A 15,947-nucleotide genomic window follows, 5' to 3' on the forward strand; every position below is an offset into this window, starting at 1 on the left:
CAGTGAGCAATGATCAATTCATTGCGGCCCTTGCTCGCAGACTGCCCGGCCGTACTTCAGCCGAAATGACATTGAGAACACTTGAGTGTGCTTCCAGACAATGCACATAAATATGAAATATGTCAGACCCGATATGTCAATAATCATAACTGTACAGACTGAGGCCATGTCCAGGGTAATCCTACAGAAATGCTGCTAGATGACTGTGGGGTGAGCAGCTTTCAGCGCTGTGATTCCTTACAAATGCTTTCTGGAGAGAAGGAGCGGGAGAAGTTGAGGGGCAGACAAGAGGCTAGTGTGCTGCATGCTGATAAGTGCTGTGCATTCAACAACCTCTGTAGCCTAATGCCTTGGAGAGGGCCTTTGGTATTAATGCTCGTAATAATTATTATGTGCGTATGTTTTTGAACATATGTTGCAGAACACTTGAAGTCCTTGCAGAGTGCCTGGGCAACAAAAAGCCCCTCGCCCCCTCACCCCTCTATCTACACAAATTAGGGGGGGGAAACAAAAGCAAGTTGAAAGAGATTGCGGGGAAGGATGTGACTCAAGGAACCTGGAAGTAAGAGGAGGGCAAGGAGAAGAAGAAAAAAAAATCCAATCAAAACTTTGTGAGGAGCAGATGAGGAGCCAAGATAAACCAGTACTCAGAGCCCCCAAAACTGCAATCTCCCCTTAAGCCGGAGAGTGGCAGCTGGCAGAACAGCTGGTGAATAGGATTAATGTCAGAAGAATGAAATAAAACTCAACATATGTCCGAGCCTGAGGTGTTGGGACTGTGCGTGATTGTGCCCCCGATGGATGCCATGTGTGCATCTGGAAGGAGCTGCTGTGCTGCTCCGCTCTCTACCCCACAAGGTCACTTTTAAGAACTAGGACCATTAAATGCTTGGATAGCAAAATTAACTTTTCAGTCCCTCTCCGCTCCCCGCCTTCGCTTTAAAGTCTATATTCAGGCAGCAGAGGGAGTCTATTCAACACGGCTAATACAATGCATCGGGGGAAACAAATCATTTCCAATTTGAATGAATTAAGGAAAATTTAAACGCAGCGATCTTGTGTTTTTTCACACAATTGCCCGTGATTTTATAATAACCAGCCTAATAAAGCCCCGTGGTTATGAATGGTTTTAACAATAGAGCAGGAAAACATAACAGAAAGGCAGTAAAAGAGAAAAAAAGATGTGATAGTGATAGCCTCTCGGTTTACTAGAAAGAAAAAGCTGATTTACTTCTGAAAAATCTCTGCCGATGCCGATCAGGGGATCAGCGCATGTGAAGATGAATATTACGAGGAGGAATATGTGGACTTGATTTCAATTTATAATTTCCATTTGATGTCGGTAATCATTAGGGTCCACACACTGTAATAAATTATAATAATTTCACACAAAATTTAAATTACTGGGTACCTTGCGTTGGACAGATTTTTTTGGGGGGTACCCTGCAATTTAACTGTCAGATATAAACATGCCTGCTAATCAATGCTCGAAAACATTCACATTTATTCAACTATGTTAAATTAATAGATGTGTGAACAAAATGTGGAGTACTGTGATCATGGCTGTTCAGTGTGATTTAGTAAATTAATGGGTGTCTGACTCTACAAGGACAAAAAGAGACTAATAGGATCCACATGAATGCATTACAATTTGCAGTGAAGCCAAGTGTCTGGTGTAGACATCCAAACTTTATTTCATAATAAACGCCGGACGACGGCGATGCGCTCCACAGATTAAACCATGAGATGAGATATTTTAAAAAGTGCAAATTAGAATAATAAGCTGTGATATACGGCGCGTTTGGTTATACGGCATACTGTACATGTGTTGAATTTTACCATAGTGTGTGTAAATGTCCTCTCAACTGTATAGGAGAGTGTTTCAGAATGTAAGAAAATGACATATTTTGATGCCAAAAATTATAAGGGGGGGGGGGGGGGGGGGGGGGAGACATGAAGTGAGGGTTCTTTTTAATTTGCATCTATAGTTTAGCTCTCTCATTTTCAGTAATTCAGTAATTGAAGTTCTTTATTGAATTTCACAGCAGACTTAGAAGGTTTACTGAGATGTCAGAGGTCAGGATGCACACACACACACACACACACACACACACACACACACACACAACCTTTAGATTGTGTTATTTGTCCGAAACAAAAAGATGCAAGCACACAACAACAACAACAACAACATCTCTAACTGCTGAAAAGCTTAAGGAATTTGTTTTTGTGGTCTCAACACTGTGTCGTTACTAAACAAATAAACTAAGAACAGAATGTATAACTGTGTCATTTGGATTCCCGCCTTGCCCCGTGAGAATGAAAACGATGAGGTAACCACAGCCCTTCTAAAGGTTAAGCGCTCCGACTCTTAGAAAGTCCCCATTCATGTCCCCACAAGTTGGTGCAGATACAATAGCCGTTGTACTTTTCTTTTCATGCGGCCCGTTCCCCTTGCTGTGGGACACGGAGCCAAACGGGCCGAGGCCTGCTGGGCAAAGATGGAGAAATGTGCTTCTCATGAGCAACTGAGCTCATTGGTCCAGCTCACAACAGGGAGGCTGACTACAGGCTTACAGTATGGGCTTTGTGGAGCGGAGTGCCACCCAGCCAGAGGAAAATGACAAAGAAGAAGGGAGGAGGAAGATGAGGTGTGGCGGGGGCGTAGTAAAACTAAAATGATTGTATAGTCTAACGACCCAATTTCCTTTTTCCAATATTATGCTAATTGGGACAAGAATAGCGAAACGGACCACCTCAACAAATCATTAATCCTCATTTCAAATAATAATGTCAACTAACAGATTGAACTTCATGATGTGCAATTGACGACTTGGTCTTAAAGCATATTAACCACCCGACCAGGGCAGACTTAAAAATTGTTCTGGAGGTACTTCCAATGAGACATGACATTAATCAAATAATTATAATCATCGGCACTCAGACTTTGCGGTGCAATAAAACACATTCCTATTCATTCCTTCTGACATCCTCATCTCATCTCCTGGCGCATGTAATGTTATTGAACAAGGGGAAAAGAAAACGCATCGAGTGGGAGGAAACATCTGTTTCATCACTGCTCATTAGACAGTCTCTTTGTTCAAAAGGCAAGCGTCACAGTCTGGTGTAAGACATTCCCTCCTCGCCGTTTGCGTAAAACAATGCAAATATGTTAATAGGCCCGCTGATCCACACGGGTTGTCATGTTTGCTTGTGTCGAGGCGGATCTCTTCGCTGGATGGCTGACGTACGTCTGACTTACAGAACAAGCCTGCAATGTGCTCTGAAATCATTAGCAGGCCACAGAGGCTGCCTGTGCCCAGGGTGTGAGTTACACTCACACTATTTTGATCCTTGGTCAGATGACACCGGCTCTTTTGTCAAGTTATGTGTGGAGAATGCTTGGGAGCTGAATGCCACTGCTAGGACAGTGATACTGAGCTGGCACACAAGTCTCCCTGTGTAACCCTACTGCAGGCATTCACACACACACACACACACACACACACACACACACACACACACACACACACACACACACACACACACACACACAGCAGGACACATGTGCCCTCCCTCTGCACCCCATCCCATTGTGGAACAGCCCCTGTTCTCCCCATTTCTGACGGCCTCTGCCCCTCCCCCTCCACTCTCCCAACTGTGGGCAGTTTGTCTATATATGTCCTTCTTCATGTTGCTTTCAACCACAAAACCAGACGCTTATTTCCCAATTCTGGGCTTCGCGGCCCGATGACAAATATAGTATCATGAATGCCTCCCGCCTCCTTATGTGTCCGTGTTTCACCATTGCACACCTCCAAATAGCGCGGTGTCACATAAAACAGTCAGGCCATTACAAACTGTTGCTGATCTAATCACCCACATACACCACTGGGCCAGATCTATTGTTTTTGTGTTTTTATTTTTTACCATTTCTCCAAACTGCTACTGCAGAAGCTGTGATGTCACTGAGGAGACATACCTACGAGCAGCGTGCGGTTGTGTGAGTGCGTAAAGACAAACAAGCCTCTGTGCAGCCCCCTTCGCTGTGATTTGTCTCTCCGAGACACCCGTTTCCTCCTATCAAGGGGTTCCTGTGCAGCCAGTAAGCCAGGATCACAATGGGAGTTTTGTGCTGCGTGGATGCAGGGGGACACGCTCAACAGCTGAAACCCAGGGAAGATGGCCCCTGGAATGCTCCGCAGCAGTTGCTACTGTTGACTAATCGGAATATGAGAACTGGGGAAGGTGATCTTGAATGCAAAGAATGGCACATTGAAGAAGCAGCTGCTTGTTTTGTCATCTGAATGACCAGGACAGCAGAAAGGGGTTCACTTTTTGAAAGGGGCAACAAAATCTATATCCTTAGCTTGTGTAAAGTGAAACCTGTGTCGGCCTCCGGAGTCCCATGGGGAACGTTGCCTGTGTTATGTGACGGCTCTGTTTTGGAACAGATAGTAAATACATAATTCAGCAGTGCGGACCAGACACTCTGTGCTCCCTATTCCCCTCATACAGCCACTCCATTTAGCCCTGGGCTCTGATCTCAGCCTGGCAGAGGAACAACTTTGTCACTGGAGAGTAAGATGGGGTGGGAGACAAAAAATCATAGGAGGAGGGAGAATGTTGGATCAGGTTCAGGTGTCAAGATGGTAGAGAAAACATGGAAGAAGGGGAAAGAAAGAAAGAAAGAAAGAAAGAAAGAAAGAAAGAAAGAAAGAAAGAAAGAAAGAAAGAAAGAAAGAAGGAAAGAAAAATTGACACGAAGGAAGTGGATGGGAAAGTGAGATTAGGGAGGAGTGAGGGGGCAGGGGTATCTTTTTTTTTTTTTTTTTTTTGTGAAAGTTCACATGTCAGGCTGGCAGGCTGCCCGCGGCATACAGCCGAAAAATCTATTTAACGTCTGCTTCACAGGGTGACAAGAGGGTTGATTGGCAGAGAGCAGAGAGCCGCTTTTGATCATGTGTCCTAACAAGCGATTCCAGCTCATGTCTCTTCAGCCTGAACAGATCTACATTACCTATTCAAACAAAAGTGACAGACCAGAGCCCTGCTCCGCTGGGCTGGTGCACCACTCCACAGGCCAAGGGAGAACATACACATGCACACACAAATGCACAGGAAGGAACCCCCACTTACACATACACTATACATAAGCACACACACACTCCAAAAAAAAAAACTATATCGGCCATTTGATTGATCTCGCATCGAGATTTTGCTGAAATCTCGTTGACAGAATAAACGGCAGATTTATTAAAGGAGGCGGGACCGCGCTGCACAGGAGAGATGCCGGCGCTTGACTGATGTTTGGCCCGCGTGCGTGCGTGTCCTGCCAGGACGGTCCTGGCCCGAAAACGCCGTCCCGTGGAACGCCGCATTAGTGAGAGGCAGCATAGAGCTATGTGTGAAGAATGCCTCAAAATCCGCAACCAAGGCAACTGGATTTCCAGCCTCATTGCATATGCATAGAGTCAGAGGCTCATGCTCAGATCATTATAACAAAGATTCCTATTAATTAGGTGGGATAAAGCAGAACCAGATGACATGGCAGCTGGGATGAGAGGAGAGGGGTTGAAGGGAGGGAGCTGAAAGAGGAGGGGAGAAGGTGCATCAGTCTGTTTGGGGGGAGGGGGGACTTTTTTTTTTTTACAATATAATGTATAATACCGGCTGCATTATACAGAATTTATCTTTAGAAAACCTTTTTTAATGCTACATTAAAACAACAATAAATCCTCAAAAGATAAATCTGTTGGCGCTATTAAGCACCTGCAGCCAATTTCCCAGCGAGCCTCAGTGTGGAGTCAGCAGGGGCTGTGACACTGACGGGGGACAGTGTTGCAACAGAGTCAAGAGTTCATCAGTGCTAATCAGACCACGGGCTTAGAGCTGATCCTATTCTCTTCCAACGCTTTCACCCATCCCTGAATCTCATTACATGGCCTGTTGTAATAGAGGATAATGACCTGGGGCTACACACACAATGCTCATCACTCCCCCACACTCAACCTTCTGCACAGTCATTACACAGTGATAATACACATCCTCGCCAGGGGGATTACACTTATAAATAGAGGAGAGGTGATGCAGGCGAAAGGGAGCGGGAGAGGGGTCTCGGTGATGCCACGGGAACACATACATATAGAACCCTGTGTCTGAAAACAATTAGCCCACCGTGTTGTGCTGCTTTATGTCACAGGCAACGGTAAGGTTAGCTGTAATAGGGGGGGTCTTTTCTTAGATGGCCTTCTACCTGAGTTTAAAAGGGGGGGGGGGGGGGGGTTACGGTTTGGCTGAATGCTGGTATATGGTTCCCCTTCGCTGAGCTAATTAGCCACGATTCTGTCAAAGGGCTCCAGGTGTTGACTATTCTGCTTGATCACCTACTGTGTCCGCTCTGACTCGTCTAAAGAGCTGTAGTATTAAGGGCATCCTCCTTCTGTGTCTGTGTGTGTGTGTGTGTGTGTGTGTGAGAGAGAGAGAGAGTGACAGTGTGTGTGTGTGTGAGTGAGAGAGAGAGAGTGACAGTGTGTGTGTTTTGTACTTCTGTACTAATATTTTTATCTGCTTGTCTGCTGTTTGTCTGTTTTTTCCTTGAATGAGAGGTGGACATAAAGGTTAGGTTATTGATATTTATAGATTACAGCTATAGATAGTGACGTGAAAAAGTGTCCACTGTCAGTTTAACAGCTGTGTCAAATGTCCTCAGACCACACCTGTTCACTGGCTGTATGGCCCGGCATCACACGCAGTCCTGCTTTCTGTTTTCAACAGCATCCAGTGAACTGAGTCATAACAGTAAACTGTGATTCCGGACACCATGTTGTAGTTTCAGCAGTCAAATGGTTGAGAAAGCTTGACTTAACTCATAAAAAAAAAAAAAAACGGTAATGTTGGATGGTTGGATGCATTTTTATGGGAACACAGCTCCAAAAAAAATTCCCTTGTTTCAGCATACCGCTCAATAACACAAAGATGACAATAACTGCATCTATATCTGTGCTGGTTTCACTGGCAACAACCCAACAAGTACATACCGAGTCCAGGGAAATCCCTAAAACCTAAAACAGGAAGCTTAAACTCAATTACCCGTCCTTGGAGGATGATCATAAAGGCCCAACACACAAAATATTTTCTGTGTTCTTGCACAGTATTGATTCCTGCTTTAGTCCATTATATAAAACTGGTCTAATTGCATGTGAATCAAATCAAGGTCACCTTGGGTTTTTATAATGCTGGCAATTTTTCTCCCCGACCCCCCCAATACTTTATACTGACATTTTTAACTCTTGACAAGTGCTGTCTGGAGACTTATCCATAAATAACGCATTTACAATACCTAGTAAATAAACATGGGGCACAATCGTTAGCCCTGCTGGCAACTGGGCCTAATAGAGCTTTTACAGCAAAGGTGACTATTCAGCTAAATGCAGTGTTCGCTGCTGGGAGGACATTTTCATTCATTAGCACAGTCACAAGCACTTAAAGCACTTTAAGGACCAGAAATGGAGAGGAAGGGTGGAAGGATGGAGAGGGTGAAAGGGTAAAAATATATAGAGATGGAAGGATGGAGGAGATACGGAGCACCGCCTCTATTGTCATAATGTTTATCAGGCATCGTGGTCAATGACAAAGGCGTTTTGCTTTGAATGAAAAAGGTAAACGGGAGTAAACACATTCATGTTTCCTTCCAGGTTGTTCTAATAACTCCATGCTCTCTAAACACAAGGCAAATGTATTGTGTGTTAGCAAGGTATGTAAATTAGACCTCACCCAGGAGAAAACATGAAGGCTTCCACTTGTTTCACAGATGAAAAAAATGGAAATTGAGGAACTTTGACAGATTATCCTGGAAAAAAACAACTTTTTTTCCCCACATGTTCTTAAGTCATAAACACAGGAAAGAAAACTATTTCCATCAGAATTTGAAAATTCACCAATTTTTCTTCACTTGCCTTTTCTACTGCTACAATAAAAAGGAGGTGATTGGCATTTCTTTTGCAGTTCCCACATATAAAACACATCCCATCTAAAAGAACCTGGAACAGCTAATAAAGACAACAGTGTATGGATACCGTGTCCAAGCTTCCAGCAGAGTCAACGAAGGGGTTTCACATTCCACATATGAGCAATGTGCTGTTGAAAGTCCCTCGCAGACCATTTGTTTATCCTCAACACTTGAGGTCACCGTGTTTCTCCAGAGTCCATCAGTACAATGGAGTATCTTGACCAGACAAGGAAGCCCAGAGAAGAATGGTAGCAGATGGTGAAGTCTCCCAGGACCCTGATGATCCTGACCAGGCACCGCAGCAGTAGAATTAGACACAACAGTTGTCATGCTTAGATAAGCGATATATTTAGCTCATCAGTTGCTTGCGCCACATTAGCGGCATCATTAAGACAACAAATGGCTTCTTGTATACTCTTTAACTGGTTAATCCTGCCCTTTTCAATTTCCAACTGTGTCTGTCTCCATAAACAAAGACACACAATTATGATCTCGCAAAAGGCTCCTGTGACATTTTCCTTTGGCAGTTTCTAAGAGTCCCCTCTCCTTCCATTTTACAGTAATCACTGATCATCACCACTGAAGCTTCCTCGAGTGCCCTCGAGAAGAGAGTATCTCTCAGTTCCTGCAGTTTGGGAACGGCACGCTGAACTTGGTGGGGCTCTCTCTCTCCCGTCTTCAGCCGTGTGCCGCGCTCAGAAACTAATTTCCCTCAACAAGGGAGTTTATTCAGGTGGCCATGATACGCGGCGCATGAGGCGGACCAAGTCTCTATTATTAACTGGAGATTAAAACAGCTGTATGGCACTCTACAGCAACATCTCCTCTCTGCGTTAACATACGGCCCTGGATTACAAGCTGCACTTGACCATTTAAATTACTGCAACGACCAGCCTTCACCAGCTGGGGCTCGTTACCATAACGCCCGCCGCTGCTACAGAGGCCACTGACAATCGTGCCATGAAAACCAACTCTGCATGAAATATACAGTATGTGTACCTTCGGATAAAACAAAGATGTAGAAACACAATCACTTGTTTTTTTTAACCAACCAAGATGGGCCGACGTTCTCTTCCATCCTGGGAGCAGTCCCAGATCTGAGACCAGTAGCAAGACGACCGATTCCTTCTCTGAATCATGGGATTCCTAATATTCACGTCTGTTGGCGTGACAGAACACTAGAGCATTCAGAAAAACAATGGATCTCCTGTATTAATTGTATTAATAATTATTCACAAAGGGCTTTTTCCTTTGGATTGTGATTTTTATTTATTTGCTAAATTGCCACGATCAGTGGTCATTAAATAATATTAAAGGCATTGATTATAGAATCCTGGCACAGCAGCAAGTTTTACCTCTTGTCTTTTGTTGATCAAACTCAATAATCCACATTTTTTTTGAATTTTCGGAATGATCTCAAACGTATGGGCGTAAATAAGGGCCGATTGTTCTATCTTTTATGAGGTAGGTGACATCACTCCCCAAACCGGGACGCGGCTAAATGATTATCCCGCGATGCTCTGATACAAAGATCACCAAACGAACACTTAAAAAAAGAAGTGGCAAATTATTTTTAGGCTAACAGAGGTCTAATTTATTCGTCTGATGAAGTGCTTAAGCTAAGAGCTCCCCAGACACTAAATGAGACACATGCATTCCCAAGGGGGTTTAACATTTGATTGGATGTAGTTATATTACTACAGCCCTAATTAAGAAGGGGGATGTGTTTCAGCACAGCTCTTTCAAATATTTGTTTTTCCGCCATACTCTTGATAGACTGCAGGCTGTGGGAGGGAGAGCCGTGCAGGGTGAACCGGGGTGCAGATACGACAGAGACCTGACGGTCTTATCACAGAAAAGGATTTTTTTTCCCTCTTCTCTGCATGCGATTGTAGTGGAATAAAAGGTCTGAATTCTCCGCGGTGCGTTGAATAGGATGTGAGGTGGGGGCTCGGGTTGTTTGCGGGCAGTAAACTTTGATGAATAACTGCGCTGAGTGAAAAGTGTTCTGTGTAGCAAAATAAAAAAGAGGTAATGTTCCTGGCATCGGGTCAGCTCTATGAGTTTTATAGTCAAAGAGTTTGCCTTGGCACGGAGGAAGACCACACTTATGCTGAGGTGCACTGCCACACAGTCTTTGTCACATTGGAAGAGGCTCAGAACAAACTGGAAACACTGTGACGTCAGTCTTCCCGGCTTGTGTGTGCCCGCACGGGCGTTCGAGACGGGGAGATACAAGGGGAGGAGAGGCGGACAGACAGGAAGCGAGAAAATTATGAGAAAGAAAGGGGGGGATAGATCAGGCATACTTGGGAGGAAAATGGCAATCCTAGGGCCACACACACACACACACACACACACACACACACACACACACACACACACGCACGCACGCGCAGGGAGTCGTACCGTCTTGCTCTGTCTTTGTCATCTCCTCCAGTTTCTTCTGCTTCAGCGTGTCCACCACGTCTGCCAGGCTTCCTTTGCGGCGCTCCGGAGTTCCAAATGCTGATCCGCTCAGCAGGTCGCTCCGCTCCCGGGCCCCCTCCTCCGGCTTGTGTGGGGAAGTGGAATTGTTCCGGAAGGAGTACAGGGAACATACTTTATTGCTGTCAGATTCCTGTAAGACAAACAAAAGTTGAGACGGGTGGGATTTGTATTAAGTGATGAGTGTGTGTCTGTGTTCTGTCAGCGCACCGTTTGGACAGTTTTTCATTCAAATGAGGTGATTGCTAGTCTTTTTTTCTTTTTTTTTTTGCAGCTCAGGGGCGATTTGACCGTATCAAATAGCTCCTTTCATACGCCGTCGTCTGCGCCTCCAACAGAGACGGCTCCGCCGGTAAATGAGATATGACAAGTGAAATACTGAGACGTAATGACGAGGTACACTTTCACAGGGCATATCCATAATGCGCTCTTTACTTTTCATCTGCGGAGACTACACAGAGAAACCTCCCAACTGTAATTTTTCAAATTGCTTTCGAGTGTGCATTTGTGTTCGGGTGACTGCTGTGTAATTTGTTCATTTTCTAGTGGAGACCTATTCTCAGCTGAGTGCCTTGAGCCGTCGTAAATCTGTGTCCTGTCTCGAGCTGTTGTTGTGTTTCGGTCCCACCTGTGTATGGTTTAGTATTTAACTAAGGGTCCTGTCTCTGGCTGACTGGCTGAGTGCTCCCTGTGCACAAACGGAGACATGAAGGAAATGGGGAGAAGAATGGGAGGGAGCTCGAAGGGGGGAGAGAGACTACTCTCGCACACGGGAATGTATAGTCAGCACGCAGACCGTGGCGGAGGCTTGCGTCTGACAGGAGGTGGTGTTAATTATGGTTTGTGGAGTCTGAGAAAGCAGAAGGTGGCTAAGCAGCCAGGAGTTTGCAGCCTTTAACGGGGGAACAGTTAGCTCTGATTTAAACTTTGGCCCTCAAAGTCAGGAGAATAACCACGACTGTATCCGACCCGTACCGCACGCTTTGCACGGAAAACTGCGCTTTAATCAACCGCAGTGTGATAAAAGAGTGCAATGCAGCAGGGTTTGAATGATAGAAGCACGTCTGGAGCCGCCGCCGATGCTAAATAAAGAGTCAGGAATGCGGTAAACCGGGCAGAAACGTGCCAATTTCTCATCCCCGCGTTGCATGTCGAGCTCCAGGCAGAATTGCAGGGGTGTGAAGGGTGGTCTGGTACCAAGCGCCAGGGTGGCACGACCTAGCGGCCTCCTCTGCACCTCCCGGCCCCGTGCTGGATGATTATGCAGTGTGGCAGAGACAGTGGAGAGTGCTTGAGGGGAGTGGAGCGGTGCTGGGTTAATCAGCTGGCGCGGGTTCAGGGCACAGCCCACACAGACGCATGGCACAGCAGTGGAGTCAGGTAATCAGCTAAGGCAACACTCATTCCTTTCGCCTTATGCCTTTCCCTTCTCTCCTCTCCATCTCTCCCTGTCATCCTCCATTTTACTTTTCCTCTCTTTTTGTGTCCTTCCTCCCACTCACTCTTTGAAGTGAGAATGGATGACCATTTTTATTTGATTTTTTTCTACAATTTGCCATCATTTAGGGCTGATAGGACTTGATTTGTCGTATTGTAAATGTGTAAATCATGTTTAAATCACTTAGCAAACACCAGAGGTGCTATAAAAACAATCATTAGTACTATTATAGTATGTAGAATTGATTGATTAGATATTTTTTGTAGGCATTCATTTTTCACTCCCCTTGGGAAAACTAAAAATCCTGTTATTACAAACTAGTACTGTACTAGTGAAGACATTCCTTTGCCTGACAGAATTTGCAGCCCAGCATCACGACGAGCAGTCAGCTACACAAGCTATTTATGTGTGTTTTTTTGTTTTTGTGTGCTTTGTGCTGCGATGCTGAGGTGTTGAGGGTCTCGGTGGCCAACTGCGGAGCTACTTCAGAGCCCCTCAGGGTCTCTTTACCACAGACCCGTCTGTCACAGACAACCACCTGCCTCCCATGTCTATAACCCACAAGTGCCTGTGCTCTTCCTCGCTCGGCTCACATCAAAGCAGCGCCGCACTCAGAATGTACAGCGTCTGGGGGTCTGGCTGCAGATGTGGCTTCTACACAACAAGGAAAACAACACGACGTGCGCCGAGGACAAGGCGCACTTCTTCAACAGCGGCAAGAATGCGGCGTGGCCCCTTTTTCGATTTCATGAGCCGTTCGCATTATTGGAGGGAGAGTTGGAGGTCCTCAGTTAAACCTAATAATAGCTGATGGTTTAGTGTTTGGCAGGGCTGCCTATCTCAAGACCCCAGAATCCCAGAGATTTCACAGCATTAGGGAACCATGGGGATGGAGCTCGGGATAGAAAATCGCCTGAGCTCTTTCTACAAGCCAGGACAATAAGTTCCTGCTGAGCCAAATGTTGAATATACAAGGGAGGACGGTAAGACAGCACTGAAATCGTCCTGCTTTTCTTTCAAAATAAACTTTTACTGATCTCAAATGTACGGGTGTGCAGGGAAATTAATTAGCTAAATTACATCTACTGTTCTGTTTTCTTTTATTCCATTCGAGGGATCAAAAACAAAGCGTTTATGTGTACATATAGGACATTGGCATGTCTCACCATGCGCTGCTGGGCTGACACCAGGCTGTCCCAGTCGCTCTCTGGCGGCACGCTGCTGAGCGGCTGCATTTCATCGGGGTGGGCTTTTCCGTGCAGCAGGCTGTGCAGGGGCAGCTGCGGTGTGCCGTGGGCCTCGGAACTCTCCTCTTTCTCCCAAGACAAGTGCTCCTGACTCATGGCATCGTCCCCGTCCACCACGGAGGCAAAGGGAGACGTGGCTTGCTTGGAAGACATGACTCTGCTGTGGAGCGAGAAAAAGGAAGAAGAGAGTCAGGAAAAAAGAAATCATATCGGACGAGGATCATCAACTATACATGACAGGGACTGCTGTTTCCTGGAGTATTTCATGAGCGACTGGCAGTTGTGTTTGAGTGATTGTGCACGGCTGTAACTGGGATTAGACGTGGTACACCTGAGCAGATAATACGTGGATTCAATGCTCCACCTGGCCGTCGCTTGTAGCCGCTCTGGCCTGCGTAGTTCGGAGCAGGCCATGGGGTCCCTAATCCTTTGTTTAATGCAGATGGATGGCTTGATCTAGGGCTGGAACTGTGCCTCCTTGGGTCTCGGCCCAAAACCCCAAGACAGTTACTCAGGCAGTATATCAGCCAGGCGGTGGGAGTGCCATCCAGATAACGAGTAAAAACCTCATGAACAAGTGAACTGCTGCTACACAGAGATGTAAAACAAGGTTGCTTATTTCCAGTGATAATGTTCTTCTTACTTATGAGTTGATTTGTCCTTCAATTATCTCATCGTTCTCGTCGTGTGAATTGATTTCACTCTGGAAGCAATCAAACGCAAACAAAAGCCAGCCCCGTCGTCCTTCGTTTCCACTCGTCAAATTAGGAAATTATTAACATTTTGGTATGACTTAAGCAGCGTTCGAGCCAAAACCAGTGGAGGACTGACTTCACAAATCTGTCACATGCTTTCATGAATATTACAGTGGAAAAATATACTTGACATATCAGGTAAAAAAAAAAGGAAACTCATGTAAATGTCTTTTTTTTTCTTCCCCCGTTTTACAACCCAACTCTTTCTGGTGCAGAATTTATACAACCAATTCCACTTTTTCTCGGAATTAATGAGGCCGCACTCATGCTGTGTGCTACAATGAATGAAATTAAACACTGTGCCAAGCAAATCTAATTATGCATTTGGTATTAAATTAAAAAGGGGATAATATGGCCTTCCCACTGATGTGAAGTGGAGAGAAGGAGCTGGAGCATATTTAACTCCTAATCCGCTTTTCCCTGAGCTGTTGTTCTGCTTATTTTTTCTCAACTGCAGGACATTGACCATTACAAGTAGGATGTGACTACTTAGTGCTCAATCTCCTCTAGAGGATGAGCGTATGTGTGGGCGTGTGAGGAAAAAGAAGCTGGGGTTGTGAAGGTATGGATCCGTTTTCTGTATGTAACAAAATGTCCCAGGTACTTCTTGTACCACATCTGATCGCTGATCACCATCTGCCCCGTTCTCCTGCTCTATCCACAGGGGTCAGTGCGACAGCATTTTAGTCCCACCCTCAGTTTTGCCTGGGAGGGGGGGCGGGGGCGGGGGCGGGGGGAGGGGTCTCAAGGTTGAGCCAGGCTGTGGTGCGATGGTGTCCTTGCGCTTTCTGCTGGGAGTCGATCACTGAGCGATAGGGAAAGATATGTTCCATTTAAAAAGGGGGTTTTATGACCAAGGTTTCTGGGTCTAATAGTGCTGAATTGATATTGTCTGTGAAAATTCTAGGCGCTTTTTCAAAAACAAAGGCAAGTCAAAGTTCTTTACTAAAAGCACGGAGCAACTTCTAAAAGACAGATAATGTGAAGAAAAATTCAAAAGGGTAGAAAATAAAATGAGATCAAATAATGAAGCGAGAGAAACGATAATAAAAGAGTCTTACATTGCAGTTGCAATTTTCTTAATAAATAAAGGAAAATGCTTTTAGTCTTGATTTAGAGGAGTTTGTTAGAACATCGGTATATCCAGATAAAACAGCCACTGTGTATTACCACACTAATTTTCACCCACACACACTGGCACATAGTCCCAGACCCGCCCGGGCAGTGAAGCGGGACCTAAACAATGCTGGCCTAAGTTAATCTCATGTGTCTCAGCAGCTGTGCAAACAAACCCAGTAAGTCAGGTAGATGGCGTGTGAGACCCCTGCCTGTCTGTCTGTCTGCCCGCCTGCCTGTCACTCCTTCTGTCTTTCAGCCTCTGTGCCTGGATGTGTTGTCATCTGTGGGACTCAACCCTTCATTTTAATCAGTCATCAAATTGTTTCCTGTAATTATATCGAATAGAAAGTGATCTCTAAATTGGATACTGTTAATTGGAAATCAAAAGTCAGACTAAAGATGTAGACGGGCAGTAGGTGTGTGTGTGTGTGTGTGTGTGTGTGTTCAGGGAGCGTTGATTCTTTGTATTTCTTATTCATGCACCCAAAAAGCCCAAGTCTCGGGAGCAACAGGCACCTTGTCCTCAATGGAGTGTGAGAGTGAAACAAAGCACTGCTTTTGTATTACACAGTAAATCAAGTGGTATTATTTTACCACTAAAATATTCAGTCTCTCAGGCACTTTTACTTGAGTCTCCAGCCATCAGTCAAACCGCTGAGGCGTGAGTGAGAGAAGGGGATCGAGAAGAAGGAGAGAGCGAGCGACGGAGACTCCATCCTCCCGTAACATGTGTCTACAGCAATCTTGTTAAAGAATGCAACAGATCTGCGGCAGGCTCCATAACAGTATTTGTCAGCAGGAGTTAATAATTTATTAGCAGTGCTGGGAGGGCTGCGCTCAGGCAGCCTAAGAGTGCAGAGAACCCCCACTGCCCCACCCCCACCTCCGAC

General features: G+C 45.4%; 1 protein-coding gene across 6 annotated transcripts in view; it reads right to left on the reverse strand.

Moving 5' to 3' along the window:
• sox6 (SRY-box transcription factor 6) overlaps positions 1-15,947 on the reverse strand; it is a 128,274-nt gene that overhangs the window by 70,319 nt on the left and 42,008 nt on the right. For all 6 annotated transcript variants that reach the window (XM_084007778.1, XM_084007773.1, XM_084007776.1 and 3 more), the window contains 2 exons: positions 13,103-13,343; positions 10,421-10,631 (listed from right to left, as the gene is read on the reverse strand). In XM_084007778.1, coding sequence (XP_083863904.1) covers positions 10,421-10,631; positions 13,103-13,336 — 445 coding nt within the window. In that variant the 5' untranslated portion in view covers positions 13,337-13,343. The remainder of the gene's footprint in view (positions 1-10,420; positions 10,632-13,102; positions 13,344-15,947) is intronic.

The sequence above is a fragment of the Eutrigla gurnardus genome (genome assembly GCF_963514095.1).
Source record: "Eutrigla gurnardus genome assembly, chromosome: 1".
Taxonomy (NCBI): domain Eukaryota; kingdom Metazoa; phylum Chordata; class Actinopteri; order Perciformes; family Triglidae; genus Eutrigla; species Eutrigla gurnardus.